The sequence below is a fragment of the Buteo buteo genome, chromosome 9 (genome assembly GCF_964188355.1).
Source record: "Buteo buteo chromosome 9, bButBut1.hap1.1, whole genome shotgun sequence".
In the NCBI taxonomy this organism is placed as follows: domain Eukaryota; kingdom Metazoa; phylum Chordata; class Aves; order Accipitriformes; family Accipitridae; genus Buteo; species Buteo buteo.
This window is the reverse complement of record NC_134179.1, coordinates 20,004,271-20,028,783: the sequence shown is the minus strand read 5'-3', so window position 1 is coordinate 20,028,783 and position 24,513 is coordinate 20,004,271. Positions and strand designations below refer to the sequence as shown.

Genomic DNA, 24,513 nt, shown 5'->3' with positions numbered 1-24,513 from the left:
ACTTGGAGGAAAAAAGAAGGAGTTACCTTACCCCAAGAAAAATGTTTTTTGAGGAGTCAAATCCTGCAGCATATATTCTTGCTGTAAAAGGAGGGTTACGTTCACATATGATTCTGCAGGCAAATCTTGATATAGTGCTCTGCACAGACTGCGTATCTGAATTACTCTGACTTCCAGGAACTGTATCTGTCACGACAAAGTCTATAGGACTCTCTGTTGACCGACCAATCTGGAAAGGGAGCAAAAAAAACCCCACCTGTTTAGAAATTTGCCTTTGGGTCCAGGAATATTCAAATTCAAACCATTTAAAAGTGATCAAGAAAAAATCATGACATTCCAGTTTGAAGTACTCCCCTCCACCAATCTAAATTTAGGTTTCTAAAGCCTAATCTGATTTGATGAGTTATTCCACTTCCATGTGACCAAAGTTATTCTGAAGGCTGAGTACAGCCAACTGAAGGAAGGGGAAATAAAATGATGTAATTAAGTCAATTCTGAGATGATTTCCCATTGAAGGCCTTCTCATCAGAAAGGTTACACTCAAGTCAGCTGGACCAGCTGCAGCAGCACCACAACAGCTAGGAAACAGCAGTTAGATGGAAGAAAAGTAATACTCTGTCACTTTGCATATTCACTCAGAATGTTCTGAACAACGCTAGACTAGGTGGAGGTGTAGATGTAGGAAAATTAGATGATGTGAGCTGACTCTCCAGCTCTGGTGGGGCACTAGGAAGCAGCAAATCTGTCAGGAAAGACCAGGTACAAGATGTTTGTGGCAGGGAGGGGTTACATTAATATGCAAAGAACACAACAAGAATGCAACATCTGACTACATTCAGATTTTTCTAGTAGCTGTGCCTTCTTTTCTGGTTGCATAGAAGAATGACTTTTGCAGTCCCACACAACTGTATCGGGTTTGATAGAACTGCATGGGTTTCACTGCTTTTCCAGTCAACTCATCTTGTCCTTTTCCTTATGAAGGATGAAGAGAACTTATATCCCTCTCCCAAACATCCATGTAACCAGGTTTAAAGCCCACTTACACACTATTACCTTTCACTCACTCGCAGAGCTCTCAGCCTCTTATAAAATAGCTGGTTATATTAAGACTGATTAACTGCTGGGCAGAAGACCCAAAAGCCTGAGGTGCTTTTTGGTGAAGGCTGAAGAGCTTTCATGAGACTGAAACTGCTTTGTCAGAATGTATTTTTCTATTGCTTCTTAGGCAGGATAACCCATCAGTACACAGGGAATGCCACTGGCAATTTTAGAGCAGCATACATGCTACAGCATGCCTAAAGAGAGAACGCTTACACAAACAATAGCTTATGCTGCAGTTAGTTCATTACAGCCCTTTTGCTCTGTTGTAGGTATTTGCAGTTGCATAGCAGCATCCTCCACCACTTACCAACACCTCCCACCTCCTTAGATCCTGCAGTGGCGTCACAGCTAAATGCTGTGACAGCAAAACTCCTTGCCATAAATTAGTGACAACAAAAAAATCAACACAAGATCAGTCCAGGAATCAGAAGGAACAAAGCACACAAAAAAAACCCAAAACAAAACCCTTCCTTTTGAGAAAAACAGGAAATAATTATAAGATATGAGCACACACCGCAGCTGCAAGTGTGTTTGTGGTTCCTTCTCATACATACAGCAACTGCAGCAAAGTTGCTCTGAACTGCCAGCACATGAGCATTGGGCCTCCTCTCTCCACACTGTCCAGTGCTTTAGACTTATTTCTGGGTTTGCTTAAAGGAGTTAGGGGTATTTTTCATATTAGTTGTGTCAAAAGCTTTCCTGTATTTTCACTTGGTATTTCTTCTACCCCATCTCCAACTGGCTGATCCCAAATCCCTTTGTAAATGCTAGAAGGAAAATTCCAAGTGCTTCAAAAAACTTTATTCTTCATTTTGCAAGGAGGGACTAGGACACAGCTTACGTGACTTGCAGACCAGCAATCAAAGGCAAAACCATAATCCTGTGCATTAGTCGCAAAAAAAACCCAACCCAAAACCCAACAACTTTCACCTCTGACCAAGCCTAAAAGAGGTGCACAGATATACAGCCTTGTTCATGCGATGGCCTTGGGAATGAACAGAACTAAACACCTCTGAATAGTAAAGTGTCAAAGGTGACACATGCAAACTTTTGGGTCCAAGGGAAAAAGCCTCTTGAGAGGATGTCTCATTAGAAACTACCAAAAGCGAGACTACATTTACATATCATATTAGTTCACATACCTGGAACATATCTGTGTTGCTGTCATGTGTATATTCAACAACTACTGTCTGGGCCCGAGACAAAGTGTAAGATATGCTGTGTTGGTCTTTATTACTTATTGCCTATGGAAAAAGTGCCAAGTATTATTGAAACAGTGAACAATAACTCTACTGAATACAGCAGCAAGCAGGCAATATATATAACCAGGCTCTTGTTCTGCTCAATTAATGCATTAAGGCAGATGGCTCTTAGTGACACACCTGTAGTTAAACTTCACAAAAACCAGTCCTGGCTATTAAAAAAAGCTGTAGGATTGATTCAGCAACAGACCAAACTGGTCTCTTTACTACACACTGCAACAAAATACACGTAACCAAGACATATTATTAGTCATGCTTCATGTTAAAGCAACACTGGCTATAACACAGAACAAAAACAACTGAGTGCAAAGGCTGAAACTGAATGTAACACCTTCATGGCCTTCTCAGCCTGAACTTCTCCAACAGCAAAGTGAGGACAAAAACTTAGAGACTTCATTCTAAAAACGGGATCCAAGTTCATACTAAAGTTAGCGATGATTAATAAGATACATAGAGAAAAAACATAACAAGTAGTCATAGTAAACAGGGTAAAATGGAGAAACTCAGCACAGGTTGCAGAAGTTGTAGCAAAGTAATCTAGGTTTCAGTTTGTTAGTCTAGATTTTCATTCTGCAACTACCTACTAGGAACTGAACACTCTTCTAAAAGTGCTTCTAAATAGCACTTACTTGAAGACCATAAAGAATTAGCAAAAATAAATGTTCTTTTCACATATCTCCTATAGATGTAATTCTATTACAAGAGCTTTGGTTAGCAAAATGCTTTTGATTTCAGAATACTTTATGCCATCCCCTGAATTTAGGAATCAATATTCTTAAGTGTCAAGGTATTTTAGGAGTCAAACACTTAACACTACTGTATATGTTTAAGGGCCTGATCTTGACACTGGAGATCCAGTGGAGATCTGAACAACCAGTAAGCATTCTCGAATTCCATTGGTTTTAGTACAAATCCTCCATTTGTTATTGAACATAACTGCACATACATTTGCATCGCCACAATACAGAAGTATTTAATGGTAATACCTTAGTATAATACATTAGTTTTGTCATGAAATACAATTCAACTTCAGGACCTAAGCCCTTCCTTTACTGCTTCTTAATGGGAACTCTGAAACTGATTACAAGCCCTATAAAACATGCCCTGCAAAAACCGCCTGTCTTCATCCCTGCGGAACTCCTACCCATTGGATGGAGTAGCAAGTGCACACAGAGCTTTGGCAAAGGACCATTTAAAACTCAGCTTCATGCGAAGCAAAGTTAGCCCTAAAGCACGAGTGAGTGCGAAAACAGGAAGTCTAGAACAGATGTCTGTAGTGAATTCAGAAGGAAAACAAAATAGAAGGTGTTTTACATGACTAGCCTGTGCCCTGAACATTCATGTTTCAAAAATAAACATTTTTCTTTCTGGGCACAGTAAGGACTGGGCACCAGATTTGTTTTGCTGAATGATTTCTTGCTAACCCTGACAGGTACCAAAAAACCCTGGATAAAAACAATCCATTCTTTTTGCAGCCAGAACTTCATGCTTTTTACATCATTTACATCTCAGTGTAACAGCAGTGACTCCACCGAACTCTTTAGACAGCACCAGGAGAAATAAGACTTACTCAGACAAATCAAGCTTACCTTTGCTGCTTGAGGGGTACAGGCAATATGCACAGTGCTAGGTTTCACCCCATTTGCCTTGGGCCTTTTAAATAAAGCAAACCTACTTTTTCTTCTTCCTCGATCTCCATTTGGGAGAGACCCATTGTACCTATCAAAAAGCACAGAAAAAGAACAAAGTCCATCTTCCTGTATTAGTTAGCTTCTCATGAGATACAGACCCACAAGAACTTTCATTCTAAGCACAAAGTCGTCTTAATTAGTGTGGTATTAATAATTACAGATTTCCAATTACTCACATTTAAATCTGAGAATTGATACACACAATATTGAAACATGCCCACAGAAATACAGCATTAAACACACAAAGCTTGTAGGGTGAGGAATGCTACCCAGATTAACCTCAAAGCTACTACCAACAAGCAAAAAAGATGTAGGTCCCAAACATGAAAACAAGTAAGGTTATATGCCTACCTGTAGATTTATCTCTAAATGATGTGTTCACATTGTAAATGAAAGATTCTAAGCAGTCACCAACCCTGGTGGAGAGCTAGTATTTTAGAGAATTTTGATTGAAATAAAACCCTGTAAGAAATAGATACGCTGTCCTACAAGACTCCAATTTTACCCATCAGAAAACCCTCAGACTCTCACTTTGAACATGTCTAAACATAAACAGGCCAGTTGGCAAACTTGCTTTATTAAAATCTTCTGTTTGCACTTGGATATTATAGACAGCTACTACGTTCTTATAAAACTCCTTTTATTTTATTTCAAGTCCTAGGGAACCTCTCCTTCCGCATCATCACGTTAGTCATCTGTCTTAGCCCAACCTGGAACCAACTGGGAAACCCTTCACAAATTGGCTGCCTTTGTCATGAAATGCTTACCTGGGAAGAACACATCTACTCAAGTGTTTAGAGTCCTACCTCCACGCTCATGCTGTCACAAAAAGGTATACATACTGCGGTGCAATTTTCCAATATATCCCATTACAAATAACATCCGGTTGTCACTGAAAAAGGCAGCCCTCCCTCTACTCCCTCCCTTACATGAGATCAGCTACCAAAGAAAAGCTGATCAGCTTATTATTCAGTTGCACACTCACTAGATACACTGTGAAAGAGGGAGTTCAAGTGGTAGGTTGTGGGACCATCTCATGGCAACTTGCATTTTATCTGCTTTAAGTGCACCCTGAAATTCTACCTTCATTCTCACTTCCAACCAAAACACAAAACACTTACCCTAATACAATCAATTCACCATATTTTACTGGTGCTTTTGATGGATGATTTTCTTGATCAGGAGAAAACATGAGCTTAGCTAATGACTTCTTCTCAAATTTCAGGTCTCTGATCAAGATTTGTGGCACACTTTTTTCATTATTTCCTGTAACAACAAAGATAAAAATAAGTGTAAGAGAAAAGACTCAAATCCATCAACTACACAAACCTGCACACCTTTCTGATATGGTAGGTACAATGTTTTGTGTTTTCCACATTTTGGTTTTGCCTGAAATAATTTAAAAACATACATATAAAATCAATTAAGGCTGAGTTGCCTGGAAGAACTACCAGATCACAAAAAAAACAAAAGTGCATTTAAAAAATTCCAGTATGGCCTTGATAAAACATCCACAGTTGTTTTCCTTCATGCTAGTTTTTAGTATAAACTGTATATAGCTTCATTTAGTATGTTTGGTTCAACTATCAAGAAGCATAGATGGATAGGGATTAAATTTAAAGAAAAAAAAAAAACAACAACATAGCAAGACCAGTCATTAGGTAGAGAAGTAGAAATTTTCAAGGAAAGTATCTGGTTCAGAGCTTTCCAAGAAACTTCTGGATTTGTAGATGGAAGGAAGTTGTATGACAATTTGATATCAAGTCTGCCATATAAGTCTAGGGTGTGCAATGTGATCTTTCATGTTTAACCACAGACAGAAGTGATACAAACAGCTATTTGAAGGAGATTTCCTGAGGCAATTTCACATAATTCTTAATGAGTCTTTTGAAGTGCAATTTTTTTGTTATATTTCTGCTTTGAGGAACAGTTCACCCTAGCATTTTTTACAGCTTCTCATTAGTAACATTTCCAGACTCCTCTGACCTACCCAACACCCATCTCTGACCTTCCTATAAAGACAGCCTACCCAACAGAGCACTGGGTCAATAAAGAATAAAGCTGATGCTAGCCTGTTTGAGACTTTCTTTAACAGAAATCAGAACATTCCCTTGGTCCTTCCAGGTAAGTTTTCATACCAACTCAAAAAGCTATTAAGCTTTTTTAGTACTGATGGTTAACATTCTGCCTTCTGCACAAATACACATTTTGGCCCATGTAAGATTTCTTGAATCCCATCATCAACTTCAATCATGACTACAGTGCTGTATCTCCATTTTCTTCTACCTCAACTAGATCACAGATACTAGCAGAAAAGACACCATCATGCAGATTTTATCTAGCCCCCATCTTACGTCCTAACAACAGAGAAAAGGATGTGGCAGTGCTTGTCACCCTGCTCACATTCATTCACAGGCTGATGCAAAAGATCCCTTTACTGACCCGACCTCTACCCTCTCCCGGTCCTCTGCTCCTTCATGGAGAAGCCTGGCCTTCAACATCTCTTCTCAATCTACCAATTTCTTATTCAGCATGGATATGTTGATCCCCACCTGCAATCAGCTCACAGTGCTCTCTGAAAAACCAGTATGCTCCTTCATGCTTTCTTACATGCTATCCCACATGTTTGGGAGGGCTTCACACAAATACATGCAAAGACATCTTACTGTCCGACAAACTTTTGCTGTGATGCCTGCAGAACACAACCAGGAGGCTAAATTGAAACCCTTCTTTTTCCTTTCATTTCTCATTATTTTCCAAATCTCTTCTCCTTTGCTCTCAAGTCTGGGTACTGTGGATTTCATAGTGCTTGAAATAAGAAGTTAACTGAAGACTGTCTTTGTGGTTAGCATACATGTAACATTAGCACAACGGTATCCTGACCCACTGCTAGATGTGTGAGCGCAGTTAATAAACCTGACCTGCCCAACACTACTGTGAAACATCTGTGTCCTGTCTACCTGACAGTTACACCAACACATTTTTGTTGCATAGGAAGCAGTGTGTATTTTCACTAGGCAGCTATCCTGGTTCAAGCTTTAGGGTATCCATCATTTAGCTGGTGCAGAAAGTACCTTATACTGATTCAACAGCCCCCATGTGTCACACAGGAATAGCAACAGCAGCACAGGAGCAAGCAAAGCAGTACAGTTTGTTCCAAAGCATTTCTAGATTGCTGACCCATGTGTAGCAGTAACTTAACTGGGATAGTGAAGGTACTTACTGTTGTAGGTAGGACCCCAGGTTTTGCCTTTAAAATTCTAAACCGAAGAATTTAAAGCAAACTTATATGAAAATGTGACCTTAAACTCCTATCATGCCAATAGTCATAACACATCAATGTGGAGATTGTCCCATTTGATAAATGGAACCCCACAAGATTAACCGTGTTCACAATTTTCATGCTTGCTATGGCCATCTGGGGTCTTCCTTGCCTCCTGGCATCACAACCCCACCTTGGAGCACCACACCAGCAATTCTCTGAAACCACATGCCTTTGAAGACACCACAGGTGTGGTTTACTGACATTAATACTAAACTATCTAGCTCTTAGTATTTAATAGCGCTTGGTTCTCTAGCCACATCTCTTTTCTGAAGTATTTCTACTCAAGAAGTGAGTATAAATCTTAAGTATTTATCTGTATATAAAAGGATATAAATACATTTTCTATAAAGTATTTTTACTATCAACTCCAGCATTTCTTGTTTTGCTTTATTTTAAAAATCTTCTTGCATTATAGTTGCTTATATATTGCCGTCTAAAAACAGCTCCTCATATTTTAATCTCCTCCCCAAATGATTAACCTATTTTCTACTTGAATATTGATCTCCTCAGCAGCCTCTCCCCTGCAATTCAGTCTTCTGTACATAAAACTAATTTCAACCTGGCCACTGCATTTCACATACAATGCTTCACATTTCTTTGCTAGAATACATAATGGCTGTCCTTTGAATTGATATTTAACAACTTGTAAGAAATACAGCTATGAAATCTACAGCACCGCCCATTAGGAAATAGCATGACAGGGTAAAAAAAGATTTGAATAGTATCCACCCAATGCTACAGTGTTTGATAAAGAGCTAATCCATTCACTTAGAGAAGGTGGGAAGAAGGCAAACTTTAAAAATAACTTTAACTTTTGCCATTAGTACAATAAAAGGCTTGATGTAACTTCTCTGTTCACCCAAGTAAACAATTCCATGGAAAGCTAAAAAAATACATCTCCCAGTAACTGAGTCAGCTTCTGAGTCTCATTAAAACTAATTACACAGGAACAGTTAAAGGATACTCTTTTAGAGTTACCTGAACAGGTGGCCAGTAACCTCCTTTTAAGACATAACTGAGCAGAAACCATAAAAGGGACCAACAGTTCCAAGTGACAGACTTCAGCAATGCAAGAAATTAATAGAAAGTCTTAGTATAAGGACAAGTGTCCAACATCTAACATGCAGCTCCCCCTTAATACATTTTTTGTTCCACATTTAAAGAAATACAGTCAGGTTTATTTTGGGACCAGCACATATGGTGGAAACCCACTTCTTATTTGACTTAAGGAAGGTTCAAGAGTTAGAAATCTAGAGCTATCATTAGTAAAACAGCTTGCTTGTATATTTTCAAAGGCATAGCTTGAATGTTTGAACTTGATTTTTTTTAAATACATCTCAGAACCTGTATGAGCTGCACAAACCACTTTCACAACTACTAATACCACCCAGTTAACTTCAACTCAAGCACATACAAAATTCAGTGCACCCCCCCCCCCAAAAAAAAATCAGTGCAACATACACACTACTTCTCACCCAGTATGATCTGCTTGATACACTGTACCCAAAAGGAAGACTCATTTTGTTCCCAGAAATAACAAAGATTATTTATATTCTTCCAATGAGGTCCCAAAGACTAGCCTAAGTGAAATCTGACATCTGCAAATAGAACTTAAGTGTTGTCCCACTGCAGACGATCTAATAGGCCATGGGATAACATCTCCACTCCTAAAACAGAGCAGGCTTACAGATCATTTAAACCTGGATAAAGCACTTAAGGGAGGGAATGGTCTTGAGAGGAAGGATGCGCTAATTTATATAATGGGCCTTCTCCTGTAGTATAATCTGACCAGTTTTTATTCCTAGAATACTACAGAACACTTCTTGAAAGTGTTAAGAAAGGCTAATTAAATATGTTAAAAAGACAACTTCGCCCTGAAGTGCCAGTATACAGCTAAGGAACTGACTGCTTGAACAAAATACGCTCAAGTTAGGTTTTTGCTGCTTTTTGCAGTAGCATTTCCAAACACCAGTGGAGTGGGCTTCATCAGAGTAGGCTCTGAACAACAGATTGTTTTAAACTCCTCCAAGAATATTCAACACTGATGAGGAATAAGGTGTTAATTACAAGATCCTACCCCATCCAATTCTTCCAAAAATCATAGAACCGGCAGCAGCAAATTTTTCACGTCAAGATCTCTACTTCTGCTGCAGAGAAGAGACGAAAGCCTGAAAAACACTACCTGTGCACAGTCCTGTATTATAGAATTAAAGAGATTTTCCAAGTAAAGCAACTTGCACACAGAAAAAACTATTTTGGAAAGGCATTACTTGGTTGGGTAAAAGGTGAGCACAACTGTTTGCAGTTAGCATAAAACCACAATGGGTACCAGTTAGCATCTTTCAGTCTCAAAAATAGGAAACTGGAACAGGAAGAAGTCATGAACAATTAATACCTTTTTATTCTTAACACTGGTGCCTCTGGAGACAGGAGAAAGCTCAATGAAGGTAACTTGCACAATGCTGTCACATGCAACTGTTTTGAGGGATTGGAAAGAGATGACATCTAAACTGAAAAAGTATCTAAAATTTGTTTTAAGAATAGAAATCCAGTTCCTTACAAGCCTTCTTGTTCTTCAATATTCACTCAAGTCACAGAAGGCAAAGATTGCTATGGCAGAAAGGAAGCCACAGATTTCTGATTACATTCAAGTAGAAGGAAAAGCCGTATCATTATACTTTTTCCTGTCACATTCAGACACTAGTGTCTGAATCTAGAGGCAGACTATTCTCCAGAAGATCTCACAAACCATGCTTCAGAGTAGATGAAGAGTTTAAGAGTCTGCCCACTTTCACTGAATGTGCCATTTTCAGTGGGGGACATAGAGATATAATGAATTTTGGTTGGTTTTGAACTATCAGCTTTAGCTTACCAGCCACCCTCAATCAGTCAGCTGCCTTTTCTGATCATGAGACTCATACACAACTAGTTTTTGGTGGCTTCTACAGAAAGTCTTCAGATCTTGTTTGCGCTAAGTCATAGCACTTTGTGAATAAGTTCACTATTTAGTAGACCAAGTACAGCTTTTGGAATTGCAGCAAGAATAGCAGTATCTTAATGGTTAAAATGGGGTAGGGGGAGGGGAGAACATAAATTCAATGAGCCCAAGCAGAGATTCATTAAACACTCGGCTGTGAGCTAAAAATGCTAGAATAAAAGTCTCTTTGTAATAAATTACCATGATTTTCTAAACACAGAGCCAGCATTATAGACTGCTAGCAACTGTAGCTAGTGCCAGACTAGCCCTTTTCTAAAATACTGCATAAAAAAACCCACTTTCACAGTATAAAAAGAAGTCCTCTGTCAATGAGTATATTAAAATAAAAAAATGCTGATTCAGATGCAAAAATTGGATTTTTTTTCCCCCATTTTTATATTATCATCATCTTTATAGTCTATATCTACATATTCTAAGGTTTGGATTCTTTTTGGCTTTTAGAAATAAAGCATAAGACAGCTCGTCTACTGATGTTTTTATTTTTATACAATTTGCTATTTGTAGCTCTCCATTCACTATCCTTGCAATTCTCATATCCAGCTCTTCCCTCAGCAATTCCATGTTAAATCAGGTAGGATACGGACAAAATATAATCCAGTCCTTCTGACAAGTATGCAGTGACAGGACAAGAAGCAACAGACAAGCTGCAACACAGAAAATCCTGATTAGCTATTGGGAAAAAAAACAATTCAGAGAGGTTGTGGGATCTCCAATCTTGTAGATACTCAAACCTCAGCTGCATGTGGCCCTGAACAACCTGATCTAAGGCAGTCCAGTCCCACTTTGAGCAGGGGGACTGGACCAGACAACCTCCCAACCTAAATTATTCTAGGAATGCAATTAATTTTAGGAAGCCCAACTCAACTTCATCAAGCAACTGAAACATGCACCTTAGCTACACTTTTGATCAGTTCAACATAAATTATGAGCAACTCCATTACCAATGAAACAAAATTTTATCCTTACCCTCCTGATTTACCCTTACTCTACCCTGTGAGAGTTACACGTTACAGTCTATAGCTTTATTTGGATTTAAAATCCCATACTGCTCTTCAAACAAAGAATTCACATTGAATAGTGCAGTTACCTGACAAAACACAAGTAGGACCCAAGTTTGCCAACATCCATTTACACATTTAAGTTCTTTAGCACTCCAATTTCCACTGGGCAATCTTGCGACTGCAAGATCAGAAACCAAACTCCTCTGAACGCACGCACAGTATTTCAGTGCTGCATATTCTCTTCTATGGTTACGTCTCATCTCTTCAAAGGCAAATCTTGACTTCCAGATTCAAAGGACCAGAATATCAAAGTTACAGTCACTGTGAGACACAAAGGATCCATGCAGAATACTAGTCTCTCAAGATGAAGATATTTGCAAGCATGGAAGAAGGAAGAGGCAGTAAGTGACAAGAGAAGTAAAAAAAAACCCAACAAAAAAACCCCCAAACCAAAGTAATTCCCAGCAGACCAACTTCTTGTTTGATTACAAGTCCCCATCAAGTCCAGGTTGGCAGATTTCACAAACAATATCAACGATGTTACTGCTGATCTCCACAGGTGCGAGCAACAAGGAATCAAGTCCTTGCATCACTATGTTTCTGAAAGCCGAGACAAAGATTGAGAAATCACTTTCTTCTACATGACTGTTAAATCACCACTGGAAAGTTATTCTCCTTTAACTGTTTTTCCTAGCAATCCTTTTGGAAGCTTTTATTAAAATAGTTTTTACTGAAGCGATCACCTGGGTTAAAGAACATGCAGAAGAGTGTATGTTTATCAACCATAGTTTTCATACTTCTCCCAGTCTCCAGTTAAAAACAAGCTCATATTTCCTTCACACACACACCTGAAACTAAGTTCAGCAGGTTTTATATTCCACTTTCAAGATTACCCATATTCTGTCTTCACTACAGATGCATAGGAAAGGTACTGTGATGCAGCTGTTATGTATGCAAATTGCATTGTCACTTTAGATCAGTAGCACTACTTCACCTAAGGAAGGATAATTGCCTCCTTTCTAGAAAATGGAGTTTTTCAGCACAAAGGAAAAAAAAAAAGAGTAAGCCTTGGTAGTGTGGAAAGTCAGTCCAGCCTTTTGCTTTTGTATGGCTTATTCTTTTCTTAGTCTACACTGTTCACCTTTTCTTTTATAACCTCTGAATAAGCTTAGCCATCCACTATACACACAAGAGTGTCTTATGATATGAAAGCATTGAAAATAGGACAACAAGGCCACGCTCTGAAATAAGTGAGTGGTCTCTCCTGCACAGGATACCAAGCATAAAACAATGCAAACAACTATCTGCTGCTGTGCCTTGAGATCATCTGAAAAATCTCAATAGAGGGGTTTTTCATTCTCACAAAGAGAATGAAAGCATATTTTTACCATGGACATCTGCCAGTAGTAGGCTGGTCATCCTGGCAACAAGTCATGCAAGAGTCACAGCACACAAAAAAAGCACGTTGCCTGTAGACACTTTCAAAGGGGCATTAATTTGATAGACAAGAGCAAACCTCCTGCTTTGCACCAAGGTTACAGCTAACTTTTTCCAGTCTAAGAAACAGCAGTTTTAGTCAGATTGGCATCCAGTGTCCTACTTCAAGTTCTGTTTCAGCCTCAGAAGCAAATCTGAGCAGTTCTCAGCAATTTTATGAAAGTCAGAAACAGCGCTGTGAAGACAAGCATCTTTGTTCAATGAACAAGGCAAGTGTTTTACAACAAGACTTCTATTACAGGCACCTATGTGAAAATCTGTACTTTAAGACAGTATTCAAAAATAGCATTCCTGTTCAGAAGACAGGAAAAAAACCATCTAAGCAGAGGGGCCTGATTTCAATCATACCTCTGCTAATTTCAGTCCTGTTATTCTGAACTGCTGTTGATAAGATGAGAATGTGGCTGGGCATATTAAGCCTGTAAGATTTATGTAACTCCTAACGATCCAGTCCAACAGACTGAAAAAAAAATCAATTCTGAAAATATTCCCCCGGAAAAAAAAATATCCAGCGTTTTTTTCAGTTAAGAAAAGTAACAGCTGATCCTCCCCTGAGGAAACCATGATAGCCTCCTACAGGTTATGAATGATGTAATTCAGACTGCATGTGGGAAGCTGAAAACATTTGTCTTTTAGCACAAGGTGTCTATTTTAAAGCTGTCACTGCAATATTATGTATAACCTTAATTAGCTGAGAAAGTTCTTCACCAGTTAAACTGCTACATTTACATGCAGTCTACACCCCCTTAACACCCATGTTCTCCACGTCAGCTTTCGGATATACCAGTGACGATGCACACAACCTCGCACAAGGCAAAGCTCCTCCATTGACCACCCCTGCAGCACAAGGGCCAAATGCTACAGGTTGTACTTGCTCAATCAGCTGAGCTACCTGTGAAACTTATTCACACGAGCTACTCAAGAAGATTAATTTCCAGCTTTCTACATGAGTTTTTGGCTGTACTTGCACTTTGGCTGCTACTACAAGCTCAGTATGTTTTGTTAAAAAAGGATAGTTTTGACTTCATACTCAGATTATCAAATGAAGATTATTTATATAACCTGTAATAGTGAAGCCATAAAACAATATAATAGAGGCATGCTGGCAGAACAACATTAGATGTTCATTAGCCATAGCACTACCTATTTGTATCTTCAGGGAGTACCTTGCAAAATAAAAGCAGTAAAACAAAAAACTTCATACAATACTGGTACAATGTGGTGAAAGTGTGGTTCTGATACAAAGAACTTTGCAGTCAGGATCCTTGAAAGTTATCCTCTTTACTGCCTTCAGACAAATTACACAGTATTACCTTAAAAATAAGCAGTCCCAACTTTCATTGCAAGTTCGTGACAGAAGCACAACTTCCATATACAGATTAAGAGTTTATACCAAAAGAGAGGCATTTTATTTTTAAAAGGGCCGTTACGCAAATAGATAGAGCTTTTTATGCTTTGATAACTGAGCCCAAGGAGATCTACTGTCTGATGCACCTGAACTAGAATACACTGCCAAGGACCCTGTGCTTGCAGAAAACTACAATGACTTCTTGTTCTACAGATCTGAATGTTACCATTTTGCTTTTTATGAGCCTCTGACTTCCTGATGAGGCAGTTTATGTACCAAAGTGTCAGCTAAATAGGTGTTTGTATTACACTAAAGCCTTATCACATAGCATACTACATCATCTTGCAAAAATGAGTTATGATTATATTTAAAGCCTTTTTTTGGTTTAGACAACACAAATATTTAACAGCTTTATGAGAAATTCCCCTTGGTATGGTTTTGTTAGGTAATGATGACAGTTTCAAGGCATCCTGCTCTGCACCCTAAAAACGAGAAACGACTGATACTTCTTACGAATGAGAAGCATTTTTCATACTATGCACTTTGAATGTCTCTTCCTATTTTAGGTGGAAGGGCAGCCCACAGACACACTGCCTGTTCTCAGATTTCCTTTCTACCACATCACTGAACTATCTTTCAACTTCTCACTGAAAAACACTGCAACTGAGGAAGCTTTTAGAAGAGAGACTGAAACAGTACAACACTAGAAGGGAAAAGCGATGGCATGCAGAGCACTTACCAGTATCTTTTTGTCCTTTCAGTATTTCTACAAAGTGGAGAAGAAAAAAAAAACCACCCCTTTGATCTTGTTTAAAACCAGCCAAAATCCACCAACTCCTTTAAAACCCCAGCAACTGCCAGACCGAGTGCCTCTGCTCTGTGTGCTTTTACTTAGGCTGTGGGTAGCGCCTTCTGACTAAAGAGGGGCTGGCTCTGCCTTGCGTAAGCTAGGTAAACACCACTGCACCACGCACCATTGGCTGGAGTCAGAGCCTGCATCCTGCTTGCCGCTCCATAAATTCATCCATCTCTGGCCCCAAAAAGGAAAAAAGGAAGCAGAGGGTGTGTTGAGAACAATCCTGCAGCCCAGTTCTCCAGCAGCATTGTGGATGAGGTTCTCAGAGAAACACTGATCTATTTCCTTCTCCACTTCTCTTACATAACTGTACCCAGGCATGCTATACCATCTTTTTTTTTTTAATCATCATTTATTAGCCCAGCTAGCTTTCCTCACCTCCCACACAAAAAGTGATTTCTTAATACAGTGAGAATTAAACCAGCAGAAACTCTTCAGACATTGCTATCCCCATTTTCACTACTGCTATAGAATTGGACATAGGACACGCCTGCAGACACCACCTGTGTGTACAGGACTCCCATGGTCAATGATACTGTAACAGCTCACTCTTGTAAGATGCACATTTAGCAAGGCAAATCTGCACATGCCAGACCAGGTTCTGAGCTCATTTCTTACTCCACTAACATCTAAATCACTGCATCAATCCAGTGGGTGGGATAATTTAAATGTCTGAGCCATAAAATGGTGATCAAGTTACCACAGCTTCCAAGTTTCTGCCTCTTAGATTTGATCATGCAAATGCTCTGAGGCTGCTGCAAGCATAATATGATGCAGAAGCTTAACCTTTACATCACATTTTACGTCACAGTTGTAGTGGGCCAAGAAGGTGTACATGGTTACCCTGGCTCAAGCGATGTATATGCAGGTTGACATTTGACATCTCCAAGTTCGACAGGCAACTATCACTCCCATTTCTGCTGCTCCTTCCTTGGCTTGCCACCTCAATTTTGCAAGCACAACTTTATGGACTGGTTTCCCTGATCTGTCCACATTTTTAAAAGTTGGTTTACCTTCTCGGTTGTTTTTCAGCACTCAAAGCTAAGCACTGTCGAACAAGCTTTTTGTTCATAATGCCATAACACAGTGTAAGTTGCAAGTCCACATAAGTCAGCTTTGCTGCTGAGAACAAGGTGAATGCATACCTGTTTTCTCTCTCCTCGACCTGTACTCCACAGTCAACCCTCCCCTAAGTAATACCATAAGGCTGTCCTGTTACAGGATCTCGTCACCTACTTGAAAAACTCAACTGCGCAACACCTTACCACAGAATATTCTGGATAATAAAACTATACATAGGCTGAAAGACACTTTTTTTTTCTCCTATCATAGATTACTAAGCACAAAGATATCACTTTGCTCTACAGAAGTGATTGAGCTGCAGCTGCTGAACACTGAGAAGTACGTGGAGAAACATCAATGTACAGGTGTCCCCCTTGTTCCCACTCTTCTTCTGGCCACCATAAAAACCATGCTACTGAATACTGATCTGAGATGGTATGGTCATTATCACCGCTATCAGATTGGTAAACTGGTAAAGGGCTTACAGAAAAACCAAAACAACACACAAACCCCAGCTATTTTAACCCAAATAATTTTGCTTATCTGTTTGTGGGTTTATTCTGTAAACCCACTAGACCAAAGCAAGTGAGGGGATAGAGACCTTCTGAATCAATCTCATCGGTAAAGCCAGAGACTCATCTTGAGATTAAAGTTGAGCCCTCTTCCCTGCCCAAAATCAACGGCCTCACGCTACTGGCACATGAATGTAGCTTTTCCTCTGGTTAACTTGCAGAACCTTAAAATGGCACTTTTTACTGGGGTGGAAGCGTCGCCCCAACCCCACCTCCCCCATCACCTTCAAGTATTTTATACTTTGTCCTGACCTATATACAAGGTTGGCAGCTTTAATACTGTTTTAATCAGAGCTAAGGGTTTGGGTTTGTGGGGTCCGTCCCCCCCCCCCCCTTTTTTTTTTTTTTTAAAGAAAGCCACATCAGGACTGTATTAGTATAACTTAACACAACAAGAGTACAAAAGGTGCTCTGTATTCAGGTATTCAACTGTAGTGATAAGTTACATTAGTATGACCACTTTTAGGTTGCATTACTTTTCTCACACAAGCCCTAACACTTGAGTTGCACTGTTTCAAAAGCGTTCATTCTGAAAAGCAGAACTTAAAGACTAATTTTCTTCTAGAGCTCCTTTATGTTTTCATTTTACAGATGCCACTGTTCAGAGTCCAGGTTAATAAGCCTGTGGATTACTTCATGCTGCAGCCACATAAGAAGCTACAGAATGAGCAACTGCAGGTAGATATGCCTTCTACCGCCCAGCCCAGTCTCCCACAGATAACAATCCTTATCTGTACATCCCACCTGCTTTTGTATTAGTGATCCACAGTATTCTGGAGCAGAGTCTTCTGCTATCAAACAAATACACGATATAATGCCCTTTTCATAGCTAATTGTGCCCCATCTTAAAGCAGGTTTTTTGAGGGTTTATTTTGCCCCTAGCCACACTGCTACGCAGCTGCTTCTGAACCTCACCCTGCAGAGTTTTAGCCACTTTGTTTCCCTGCCTGTGTTTACTCATCTGTTCTTGTGTCAACATTGTCCCTCACTTTTATTAAGAGGGGGGTTTAATGATTTCCACTCCACACAAGAACCATGCAATTCCTTGAGGAATGGAAGCAAATGCCTCAAGTGTGCTGTCGCTAGGCAAGCTATCTGATTTTTCCTGGAGCAGAGATGCTGCCGACTATGCCAGACTAAAACAATGAAATCTGTAGCACTGCTAATTTCATGAAGTGATACTTAACTGCAGGGGAGGTTCTTTCCTTGAAGTTGTTAAAGAAATAAAGGGCTGTATCGTCATGTTCTTCTATCTGACTCATGAGCAGATGCTGTACAGTTTGGAATAATTATGCGATTTCACATGACATTCAAAATCAGCTTTGAAGAGGAATGCGTTTCTAGCTATATCAGTTAAAAAGACAGCCTTGCAGATACGGGCAAAGGGCAATGCTATGTCTCTAGCATGCAGACAGCCGAGAAGCCTGAATGGCAAGCTCTTCGTCCTAGATAGGGTTAACCTGATCAGTATATTACTGCTAAATTTCAAGACAGACATTTTAAACATGTCTGTTGATAATTTTATATAACAAAACAGGCAGGGAGTGGAATAAAAGCCCCACACAGGATAAGTGCTTGAAATTGCTGCACACAGGGTACAGAGGAATGGAGACTGAAGGAAACACTGAGAAAAGAGAGCAAAAAATGTGGAAGACTAGCATCTGTAACAGTCCTAAGGGGAAAGTGTATTTGTACACTCAATACTGAAGGTTGAACATACACTATACACCACCTTAACTCTGTTTCCCACGAAGTCAGTGGCTGAACTCTGATCAAAGCCAATAATACCCAAAAAAGACATACTATTTCATGCGTTGCAAAGCATTAACACTGTTATGGGGTTCTCAGAAGTCTAACCCCAGGTGCACAGGGGAAAAAGAAAGGAGGAAAGATTACTGACTTGCCAGCCCCATTTATCTTTCACTGTGTTATGTCACATGTAATCTCTGCAAGGAGTTCCCATGTTATACAGTTAATAAAGTCATACTACAGTGCTTTAAGGAGATTATGGGGGGGAAGCAGCCTGAAGCCAAGAACATGCTAATTAGAGTATACAATAGAAATGTTAATCAAATAATCTGCAGGAAGAGGAGGGGGGAAGGAAATGACCTAATCCCCTGCCTTACTGTGTGGTGCCTTGTGGCAAGAAGTAAGAAAATTCTTGTAAGGGCAGAGCAAACAAACGTCCATTGTTATAGCTACAGCTTTCAGAGAAGAACACTTCTGCATCTCAAGTTTCTGCAACATGAAGGGTAGATGGTACTTTATGAACTCTTCCACACTGGCCACTTCTGGAAGGGGCAGAAGCTAATTAGATTTGCAGGACAGCTGAGTAAAAGACCCAAGTAGAATCCTAAGTTCTTAAGGCACAGAAAATTCTCCTTCAAAGGGATTTGCCAACTCAAAAATGTCTGTCATCCAACAACCATGGTGATCCTTAGGCAACTGTGGAGCTATTCGTCGCTGAAGCTGCAGTAGCCTAGTTACAGAGAGGCAACAAATCATCACGCTGCAGAGGCATTTCCCGTGACACAAGTCATACTTTGCCATCAGACAAACCCTATCAAGCATTTCTTACAAGTCCTATTCCACCCTTAGATCTTTGTGTGCCTGCTCCTCAGGTACACCAGGGAAGCTCCTCTTCTACTCAAGAACAGCATGTTACCATCAATGCATATCCCATCCTGCAGACAGGAAGAAAACAAACAATTGGCCCTCTGTCTTAAGTTTGATCTCTGCTTTAGTAGGCACACATGGCTTTCAGCACTACCAACTCAGTATTTTCAACTTCCTAGGGGGGAGACCCCATCAAGAAAAAGCACACACAAGATTTCTGATCCTTGGACTGAGAACATATTTCATAGTTGACCTTACTATAAGCTGAAGGAACCGCAGGCAGGAATAAAGAAATACCTACAGGAGAACAGGACTACTGACTCTTATGTACTTCTATGTTTCCAAGAGTCTGAGTCAACTCCTTTCCTTGTAAGGGACTTCACAGAATCACAGCATAATTCAGGAGGTCATTTAGTCCAACTTCCTGCTCAAAGCAGGAGCTGGCTTCCCAGATATCAAGCTATTACTGCAAGAGACTGGGAGCTTTAAGTATGAAACAGCCTCTCAAGACACACATTCCCTCAGGAAATAGGAAAGACATACCAAATGCTAGAGAACTGCAGCTGACAAGCAGTCTTGCAGACCAGTCTGGAGCTTTGTATTTGTTCACAGCCTTCCTATGACTGTTTGATTCAACATTTGCTTAAAAAAAACAATTGGCAAAAATTACTGCAGAGAACTCACTGTAGCCACACCAAAGATTGTTTGGACTGATTAAACACTTGAAAGGGTGAAACCCACAGCATACCCTCAGCTTCACACAAAAAATGCGTTCCAATAAGCAGTTCAGTACTGACAGTACAGAACTCTATATACAGCAATCATTGCCCAAGACAGACATTCAGGAATGGAGCTGCTCTTAAGATGGTCCTTCATCTGGCTTCTCAAGAATGGCCTGAAGCATCTGACATGATGGATTCCTAAAAGTCCAAGACTGAAAGGATGATAGGTAAAGCATCATTCTGAAGAAAACACATTAGTTTCCCAAAAGGTCAAACTGACGTAAGCCATCTGCTAAGTCAGAAACACACAGATGTAGTTGTACCAGGCTTCTTTCCAAGACAGTAAACTTGAGTTTCCCAGGTACCTGGAAACAGCTATTGTGCAAGTTTGTTTGTGGTTTTGGTTTTTGGGGGTTTTTTTTGTTTGTTTTCGTTTGTTTTTTTTGGGGTTCTTTTTTTTTTTTTTTTAAGTTCTGCAGGAACATTTCTGGATCTTGAAAACTCTGCAAGTCAAATACCATACCTGCAAGTTCAATTAACCTAGGCTACGCACAAGCACTTCCTCGAAGAACTTTTTATCTGTAGTTCTGCGTTCTTTGAACAGCAGAACTCAGATTCACTGAGCTTCAGGTATTATGGTTTCCCCTAAATAAAGGGAGGCCCAATTTGAATTCATTTCCAAGAAGTAGTTTTCCTGCTTGCAAAACTTTTAAGGTACCTTCTAGCAGAACTAGCTGAACCTGCATTACCTGAAAGTTTTCATTCCCACAAAGCTAGATCGTTTGACCATGGACTTCTTCAGAAAAAGTTAAGACAGACAGTGGCTAGATGTATTAACACATCTTTGCCTCACTTTCAGTGATGAAAAACATTTCACACTGATTAGCAAAAAAAGGACAGAAAAAGTATTCAGTTATAGAAATTCAGCTGTAACTGGCTGGCTCCTCACACTCACATTCTAGGAAAAAAGTATCTTAAGAGGGACAAAGTTTAAAAACTATTTGGTACAGTTTCTATTCAACTCCCACATCACACAAATGAGTATCTTAAGGTTCACTAGGAGAGGTCATCAAGCACAAAAGCCAATATTTATCCAACAGAGTTTCCCTAGGCTTTATCCTAATTCCTCACCACACTGTCACTACGCTCTTTACACTCACTATTTTAACTGGAGTTCATCTGCAATTCCAGTAAAAAAAGCGCTGGATAACCTCCACACTGCTCTCCTCACCTCACCATGTGAACGTCCGAAGCCTGTAGTTCATACCTGAATATTCTCTAAGTCACTACTAATAAACATACTGTCTTACTATATTCCTCCTCCTCCTAACTTCAAGCTTTGGACAGTCTTTATATAAGGTATAAAACCTGGCCTTTTCTAAATATATCACATCCAGCATTTACATATAAAAGCATATGACCTACATACCTCTGGATAGCTGTCAGAGGTCTGCCTACTCTCCGCAAGCAAAGTATCAGGTTTTTATAGTGGCCTGATAGGAAGTATTAGAGCCCTACACATAAATGGCTGGTTTGGTACCTCAGTTTCCTGTATTTCTGACATTCAAGCATATCTTTCTACAAATATTTTAAATAGTGCTGTATAAGCTCAGGTACAGAACAAAGGTTACTTGAGGCAACAACCCAAGAGAACAAGAATTGATTACTTTGCATATGCAATAGGTTTTTAATAGAGGTATATTGAAATATCTCCAGATACATGAAAAGCTGTCTCAAGAGTAAAGTGAACCAGCTTTTATGCTAATACAACTTGTATTTATACATAAACACAAAACTAACTTTTTGCACACTTAAGTTTCCATGTTGATCGTCTCCTACAGCCAGCAATTCAAACAGGACAAAGTTCAAGTATCTCCTCCACCTCCTCATGTTAGATCACCTACCTGTTCCCAGTTTGTTACTGCTTAGAGAAAAAAATCCCATGCTATTTGGTTATATCTTTTTCTTTCCTTTACAATCCAATGGGCAATGCATGATTTAGCATATCCAGAAAGGAGCAATACTTTACTACCTACACTTCTAATCCAATTTGGATAAGAGGTTTGCTGCTTATAAAAATAAACAGGCAGTTGCACTTTACCTCTATGTGGGCACTAACACCTAACAACAGGAAGATCATTCCCAAAGAGTAGTAAGAATTCAGTGCTAGCGATGCCATTCCTAAATTTTACTCCTTGGTTGAAACACAAATCCAGTTTCTTGTTTACAGGTACAAGGAAAGAGCCGATAGGTACTCTTGGCTCTTGTCACATATGACATTTGGCATTATTTTGCCAAATAAATTGTCACCAAAAAAAGCCAAGGATAGAGTACTTCAACCATGGAGATGGAGCTGTACTATCTCTATAGGGACCCAAGGGACTTTGGTCTGACCATATGGTCCATTTTTAATTAAGAGCCAAGAAAACTGGTATATTTAACTTTTGACTTACAGTTGGAAGTTTTCAAGGTGTCACTAGTTTCAAGTTTTCAATTTGCTATGTATACAGAAGAATGTTACCTTCAAATAAGAGAAGGTATCTAGCTGAATATGGCAACTTTAAGTTAGTATAGTGCTCAGTTACAACCAGAACAACTCTGACGGAAAAATATTTTCAAGTGTGTGGGTTATATAAGATACATTTTTGCAAAACACCAAATGTGGTTTTGTACCAAGATAGTGGCATGTTTGTTTTTTAAACTAGCCATGCTCTCCAGAATCTCTATTGCTTTTTGTCCTCTCAGAGTATGTCAATGAGGAAAGAAAAATCAGACAAAGATCTAGCCTATGAAGACAAAAGTAATGTTAAATTAGTAGAGTACAGGGATACTGACAGTCACTGTGGCAGAACACTTTTCCAGCAATAGTCAAAGTGTGCACCCATTGCTAGGCAGCATTAAAAATGTTCAGCTGGTAGTTTCATGGACTGCCCTTGTATTTTCAGTGGTGTTAAGTCATTTCACTAACCCTAATGAAATTACATTAGAAAGACAGCAATTTGATTCTTAGTAATTCTACCAGTCAGGAAAGTGCTCCTGAAAACAAAAAATATTATGTTCTTCCTTGATCCACCAAACTCAACAGAATTCAGTGTGAATACAAACCTTCAAGATTTGGCCTAGAAATTGCTAAGATTCCTAAAATTAAGGTTTGGGGACACAAGCTCAGTGTATTTATCATCCAATGCAAGTTTACTTATTTTCCACATAATGTTCTCAAGCAAAATGGCTATCACTGGTTCTCTGTAGATATCAGCTCATATTTTAAAAGTTACCTGAAGAAGCCTCAAAACCAAGTGTAGCTGAGCAATTACAGATTGGGCTAGATTTGAATTAGCACATGCATGAAAGAAAATCTACATTTCTTTCCCATTTCAGGCATTTCTCTGACATGCAAAGGCAAACGCAAAAGTATCTTAACACTCGCAAACTCACTTCTAGCAATTCCCTTGGCTTTGCACTTTGTACCTGTATGCATTGAGAGGCAGGCTTTAAGTTGTATAACGAATTACTCGTTTTCTCTCGAAGAAAAATTTTTCCATTCAGGAAATAGGAAACACCGATAGGCAAATATACCGAAAAGAGAATATATAGCCACAAAAAGTTGCAGTTTTGACAGCACCATGACTAAGTAATTTTTAAGCAGTCCCAGACAATTCAGAACACAGTAGTACTTTACACAGTTTTGAAATCAATTTCACATGATTTACAGCATGCACTTATTTACTAACCAAAGTGACTGGTTAATATAATACAGACTTCCTCCTTTCTGAATCTTGAGAAAGAGGCTGAGAGAAGTCTCCACTTTAACCCACAGTGTGCACTCCAGATACCCATACAGGCTACCAATGGACTACTGTTTGGGTACCTTCAAGTGCACCTCTGCATACCACAGAAACCTTAAGTCCTGTTTTTCTAGTATAGCTAAGTTACTAGTAATAATCTAGTATGGAGGAACTGTTTCACTTGCCCTTTTGTAGTCAGCCATTCACTGCAGATTCATTCATTCCAAGAAATCTGGCTCTTCAGAAGTAATCTTTGCAAGTTTTTAGGGGTAGAGTAGCCCTCTCAGGACTGACATTGTTTATGAACATTTCTTCAAATTACTAATAGCTGCTCATACTGAGCACAGTGGTGCCTCATTCACATGCATTCATAAAAGGTTTGCAGAAGTCCCACTTACATTCAATTTGCTGCTTGTCATTAGTCACCCTCCTGCTTACAGATGTTTCATGTCATCCACTTGCGGAGCAGAACACCACCATACAGCTCCAGAGGGTATGAACAGGCATAGACAACCAAGTTAGCGCATGCTAAGAAGTTATTACCCAGACTCAGCAGAGATGTGTGACCACATTCAAGCTCCTGGACCAATGCAAATTCAAAGTAAAAAAAAAAAAACCAAACATTTAAGGAAGCCCATTCAAGTACCTAACTATACAACCGACATACTAAATAAACT

General features: G+C 39.4%; 1 protein-coding gene across 7 annotated transcripts in view; it reads right to left on the bottom strand.

The window, feature by feature from the left end:
• Nucleotides 1–24,513, bottom strand: part of PELI1 (pellino E3 ubiquitin protein ligase 1) — a 47,343-nt gene that overhangs the window by 4,776 nt on the left and 18,054 nt on the right. For 5 of the 7 annotated variants that reach the window (XM_075035565.1, XM_075035568.1, XM_075035566.1 and 2 more), the window contains 4 exons: nucleotides 5,176–5,320; nucleotides 3,953–4,082; nucleotides 2,244–2,345; nucleotides 32–229 (listed from right to left, as the gene is read on the bottom strand). In XM_075035565.1, the coding sequence (XP_074891666.1) occupies nucleotides 32–229; nucleotides 2,244–2,345; nucleotides 3,953–4,082; nucleotides 5,176–5,320 (575 nt within the window). Of the gene's footprint in view, nucleotides 1–31; nucleotides 230–2,243; nucleotides 2,346–3,952; nucleotides 4,083–5,175; nucleotides 5,321–14,962; nucleotides 14,983–24,513 lie in introns of those variants that run through there. The other 2 variants (XM_075035571.1, XM_075035567.1) reach the window with 2 other exon arrangements.